The 6000-nt window shown below is 36.2% G+C and overlaps 1 protein-coding gene across 1 annotated transcript; it reads right to left on the bottom strand.

The window, feature by feature from the left end:
* Positions 1-298: 298 nt before the first annotated feature.
* On the bottom strand, positions 299-2225 carry LOC110768739 (7-deoxyloganetin glucosyltransferase-like). The gene is made up of 2 exons (XM_021972586.2): positions 1697-2225; positions 299-1582 (listed from the first exon to the last, which is right to left on the bottom strand). Exons 1-2 carry the CDS (start codon positions 2223-2225, stop codon positions 657-659), a joined length of 1455 nt encoding a protein of 484 aa, XP_021828278.2. The 3' UTR covers positions 299-656.
* Positions 2226-6000: the final 3775 nt, after the last annotated feature.

The following is a 6000-nucleotide window of genomic DNA, read 5'->3' as shown; positions in this document are numbered from 1 at the left end:
CATTCTTTCTGGTGTAGTGGAAAGTGGCTGAAGTGGGAGTTGTTTACTTGCATGATCTGATCTTTAGTCTAAGTGGGAGACTAAAGGAAGGAACGTGGATGACAAGATGGTGCCTTATCTTGTGTCCATTGGCTTGTGTAGGTAATGGGATGAAGTAAGATAACACAAGGGAGAAAACAAGTTGAATAAGAGGAAGTGGCTGAAGCAGAAACAAAGTGTGGTTAATCTCAAGGTGGTCAAGTAGCTGGGTGCTATTGTGTTCAAAAGAGGTTAACTCACCAAGGGAAAACGTGAGAGAGAGCAATCAGTTCAAGTTTAGAGCTGAGTTGGGGTCTTGAGAGTCTAGACACCAAGGAGGGAAACACCAAGGGTTGTGAGAGTGTTCACAAGTGCATCAAAGTGTTGAGCAAGGGGTGTGAGAGAAAAGAGAGCTTGGGGAGAGAATAGAGTTCTAAGGGGGTTTTTCTGTGTAAAACCAAAGTTGTAACTTATTCTTTCATGAAGTGAATTTCTCAAGGGGATCACCAAGAGGATGTAGGCAATTGCTGAACCTCTATAAATTCTTGTGTCACTTTGTGCTTGGTTGTTGTCTCAAGTGTGTGTGTGTGATTCATCCATCATTGTGTGTGTCACAAAGTCCATCAACAACAAGATCATTAGGGGAGTGAGTGAAAGTGTTTGTCCATTTTTTCACAACATGTGGATGAAGAACCATCTGGACCTGTAGCTTCTTCTGCAAGTTTCTTCCACTCCATAACCTTATTTTTCATCTTCTTACCTTTCTCACCCTCCATTAACTCTTTGACAAGCTTCTCTACCTCATCCCTCTTCACATCATTACTAATCTCCATGCCAATGCCCCATTCATTGCAAGTATAGCGACATCCCATTTGCTGGTCTGCGAAGAATGGCCAACAGAGCATAGGAACTCCTGCAGTAATGCTCTCAACTGTTGAATTCCAACCGCTGTGCGTTAAAAATCCTCCAACTGATGGGTGGTTAAGGACTTGCTCTTGTGGGCACCACCCAGCTATTAGACTTCTTTCCTTAGTTTCAGCCACAAACTCTGGCGGCAAAATAGCGGATTCTCCAATAACTAGATCAGGTCTAATTACCCAAAAGAATGGAAGCTTGCTATTTGCAAGTCCCCACCCAAACTCCACAAGCTGTTCTGGTGTCACGACTGCCATACTGCCGAAATTCACATACACAACTGAGTTTGTTGCCTTGGTGTTTAGCCACTCGAGGCATTCAGTTTCTTCTTTCCATAGATTGTATCCCATTTTCAAAGGGTGTTCTGGTATCTGATTGAGATGCAACTGAAGAGGGCCAACGGTGTACACATGGGGAAGCATAGATGAGAGAGCATCCAAAACATCTGTCTCCAAGGCATCAAAAGTATGAAGAACAACTGCTGAAGCTTCATGAGCTCTATCGGTTCCTTCCATGCTGAAGTTAAGCATTGTATCATCCAAATTTGTGGTTCGCAAGAAGGTTGGGAGATCCCTCAAACGGATATCTCTCATTCCCGGGATCCAATCTATTACCGTTTCCAGATAGCCATTTGTGAAACAGCTCTCATCTGCAATAGACAAATGAAATTCAATTGAAGAAACATTTCATTTGCATATTTAGAAACAAGCAGTTAACCATAAGTTAAACAACAATTGCCTCAATTAATAGTTATATATTTCACCTTTGAGTGGAGCAAGTCCTTTTTCGACCACAGTGCGAAGTTGTTTACTTCCCATGAAGCTGCAGGCAGCTATAGTGTATAACAGCACTATAGGGGCTTCAATTTCTTCAGCAGCTGTGATTGTGAACATGGACATGAAACCATCTGAAACTATGCAAGTCACAGGAGGATTGCTGGATGTTGATATGGCATCATTGTTGAGTTTTGCAAGGAGGGCAAGAAAGGGAGGCAAGAAATTTTGTTTTCTGATGGATTCACAACGCAAGGTGTCATCTTGTGTGGCATCTTCATCTGAATCCGGAAGGCTATCCGGGATGGCTTCGAACCGAAAATCAGGCAAGCCATCAAGGGCATTGGATCCTAGAGATTTAAGAAAACGCTTGTTATTGTACTCTGTGTTAACAAAGGTTATATGAAAACCTCTATGGTGTAGGAGCTTTGCAAATTTAAGCATTGACTTTATATGACTTGGAGGAGGAGCTGGAATGCAAACAGCATGTGGCTTAGTAGCTACTTTTGTAGAATCCATCTTAGCTTTTGTGTGTGCATTGCAGTGCTTGCAAGTGCAGATTATTTATACAGCAAAAGTGAGGTAATGTCCGTCAGAATAGCTACTTTTTAAATTAATTAATTAATTTTAAAATTTTAAAAATATTGCCATGAGTTGGAGAAAGACTTCTATGAAACAGGGATAGCAAAATAGTATTATCCGGTTGCAACTAAGGTTTTCTCCATAAGTAGACTAATAGAACTGTGTTTTAGTTTAATAAAATTATCATTAATTTGAAGTGTTTTAGTCATAAAATAGTTTGATTGTAACTGGGTTGAAGTGGAAACGGTCAAAGGTCAATATTCATTAGCAGTGAAGATGAAAACAAAAAAGTGGTGAAGTTGAAGGGACGTGGCAGAGGAGAGTTTGTAGTCTAGTCTGGGTTCTTTTATTATTTTTTTCTGTTGGGAAGGTTCACTCTGTTAAGACTGGGTTAAGTGGTGTTAAATGAAAGGACAGGTGTCAAAATTCTATACTAGAAACGCATGCTTCACTTATAATCTATAAAATAATTAAGCTTTTTAAAATTGATATAATTATTGTACATAGAGCTCGTTTGGGACTGCTTCTTTAGAAAGTACTTCTACTTATAAGTGCTTCTAACAATAGCGTTTTTATTATAAAAATCTTGAATTTTCATAACAAATTCAAATGCTTACTGAAAAAGCACTTGGGAGTGTTTCCTGAAGAAGCACATAGCAGGTTCTTCTTCGAAAAACTTTTCTAAACTTTTCGGCCAAATATTGTCAGAAACGCTTTTAGTTGTCAAAAAGCGTTTTTAGCATTTTCAGAAGCACTCCCAAACAGGCCTTAGTATTCATGCCTAAAGTAAATACTAAACCTACATATTAGTTTGTATTATCATAAAAATCATAAGAATTCGTATAATAAATGACAGGTATCTTTGAACAAGATTTATAATTAACTAATTAACAATTTGGTATGAGTATGTTTTTGTTCTCAATGCTAGCAGGGGCCCTAGTTCAAATTGCCTTCGTTTGCTACAAAGGAAAAAGAAACATAAGAAAATCGTTTATATGTATAATTAGTAAACTTTTGGAAAATGTTAACTGACAAGATTTTGTTCTACTGGAATTTCGAAAAGTTCACCGACAAAAATAATCAGCCAACCAATAACTATTGCCAGGGGCGGAGCTATTCATGGGCCTGAGATGACCTGGCCCCCTATCATCTTCCCACCTCTTTGATTGTGTAAAGACTATAGTGACTGCACAAAAAATCTAATAGTTTTAAGCTTGTGGCCCCCCAAACATTAAACTCTGCCTCCGCTACTGACTATTGCTATGTAAGCTTCTAGTCTCCAACCACACCGACAAAAATGATATGCATAACTTTGCAGTTCCAAACCAAACATTCAGCCCATGAGCCAAGCATCTGCATGTGTATCCATTAATTTTGGACCAACTATAATATTTGAAGAAACTGAAAAAAAGATCGAACACTGACTCAACATGATTAAGTAATTACATTAACATGATATCATACTGAGTTTCAATTTAAGGATTCCTAAAATGATTTTGTTTGAGATTGATATATATATATTTAAAAAATAAATGGTTTGGATTAGTGAAATACAATGCTGAGTGGGTCCTACAAGAGTGTCCCTCAAATAACTTATTTGAGCGATTTCTCAATGGAAGCTCTCTGCATATATATATATATATATATATATATATATATATATATATATTTATTTATTTATAAAGGATATTTGAACTGCAGTGTGCAAGTCCTTTTTCAAGCAAAGCGCCATATTCATTATTTTTTCCCTTGTACTTCTATAGTGAATCTTTAGTAATTCTTCACACTCACTTGTAATTTGGTTCGTAACCACACTCATAGACACTCTCTAGCCACAAATAATATGACTTCCTAAAAGTCTTATTTATAGTTGGTACGTAGGAAATAGGATTAAAATAGGAATCCTAAACTAAGTAGGAATTGAAATAAGAATTGGCATTGTTGTGATATGAAAATAATCACATTCATATGTGCTTTGAGATAAATCAGTTGTGAAAGAAAGCAGTTTGGTATTTGATGAACTTTTTATTAAAAGTGATGTTGGTACAATAATCAGTTTTTGAGTGTGGTAAATTTTTGTGTGAAAGTGTTGTGAGCTATGTATAATGACTAAAAAGAACATTATAGTGATATAACTCTTTAATTCAAGTGATTTTGTCCCTAATCAAGCTCCCGTTAGAGGAGTGTCTATGGTTTGAAATGGAGCATCTAATTAAAAGTATCATATTTTTTTTTCTTTTTTACTCAAGCTGTTGTTATCTTTGTATGTAGTATGAAATGAAATAAACAATTCAGAAACTTTCTAACGGATTTGAGTGGGGTTGGGTTTCACTCACTTGAGTCTTCAACCACGTGACCAAAAGTAGGTAAATCAGTCACCTTGTGAACAAACGTATATATGAGATTTAGGTATACCTAGCCGAAGATACAAACGTATTAATTGGTGATACCAAAAAAAAAGGCCCGATATTATTGGTTATTGTCGTAGGATTCAATTTTGTGGGGTAGTTCGCCCTAGGTACCACTCACTCAATTTGCCAAAAGATTTCGTCTATTATCTTCTTTTCGTGCAAACTTTAATTAAGATTGTTTGTCTTGTCCTTGTATTTTAATTACATGTCTCTAGCCAAGCAAACAAAGATAGAAAGTACGTAAATTACAGCCATGCATGCATGACAAGACTGCAGGCAGCATCTTTCACGTGCTATATTTTGGTATACATTTCATTTTCATTCATAAATAAATAAATAAAAAGATTAACTAGTCCTCCTTGTAATTATTAAGCCTTGGATTGCATGACGGGTACCGTAGATAGATATATATATCATATACATACTTTGAATTTGAATTTAGTGAATTAATATATTTAAACGAGTCATGTATGTTTTGTTATAAAAAATATAGTTTTCCTTTTCTGTAAAGCCAAATATAAAACTTTATATTATAAATAACATATAAACAAAATTGGAAAGCTTTTAAGGTACAATAAAATTGAAGAAAACAAATTAATAGGTAAGTAAAAGTAAAATAAATAATAAGTAAGAAGGTGAGTTTGGTACAGTGAAGCACGTCAAAGATGCTGTCCTAAAGCCTTTGTAGCCTCCCTACATGCAAGTACTGACAGTCTACAAGACTCCAAGATACGACCCCTTGTACACAAACTCAAGATCCGCTATGAGTACGTACATAGACGGATATAGCTATCCAAGTCACAGAACCTGTCATGACCCGATCCGAGAATAAAGAATATTCCCGAATCAGGGTGCGTGAATTGAAATAAATAAATAAAAAAAAAGATTGGAAAATTGGTTAAAATACATTACCATTGTATTTATGAAAGTAATAATAATAATCTTACAATGGTACAAGATATAAATAAAAGTTTATCACTCTAAACTAATCCAACTTCTCTGGTTTCGGCTTTGTCTTGCCCACTAATTGATCTGAAAAACAAAATAGGTGAGAGATGAGCAAACCACCGCTCAGTAAGTAGATTATGTAATATGCCAGTCAAGCAATGTCATATTACACACTCTAGAAAAATATAATAAAAAGATACACAATCCAAATCATATCACATCATTACTTCATATCTTGGTTATCCTTCACAAATTGTACCCAGTACGTGACCCCTATCAGCCTCACTGCCCTATGTCCCGGTCTGGTACATTTATCCTTCGGATACCCTGTAACTGAAGTTCCCATGTGCCAT

The sequence above is a fragment of the Prunus avium genome, chromosome 3 (genome assembly GCF_965620075.1).
Source record: "Prunus avium chromosome 3, drPruAviu1.hap1.1, whole genome shotgun sequence".
NCBI lineage: Eukaryota > Viridiplantae > Streptophyta > Magnoliopsida > Rosales > Rosaceae > Prunus > Prunus avium.
The sequence above is the reverse complement of the archived record's forward strand: the minus strand, read 5'-3'. Positions and strand labels throughout refer to the sequence as shown.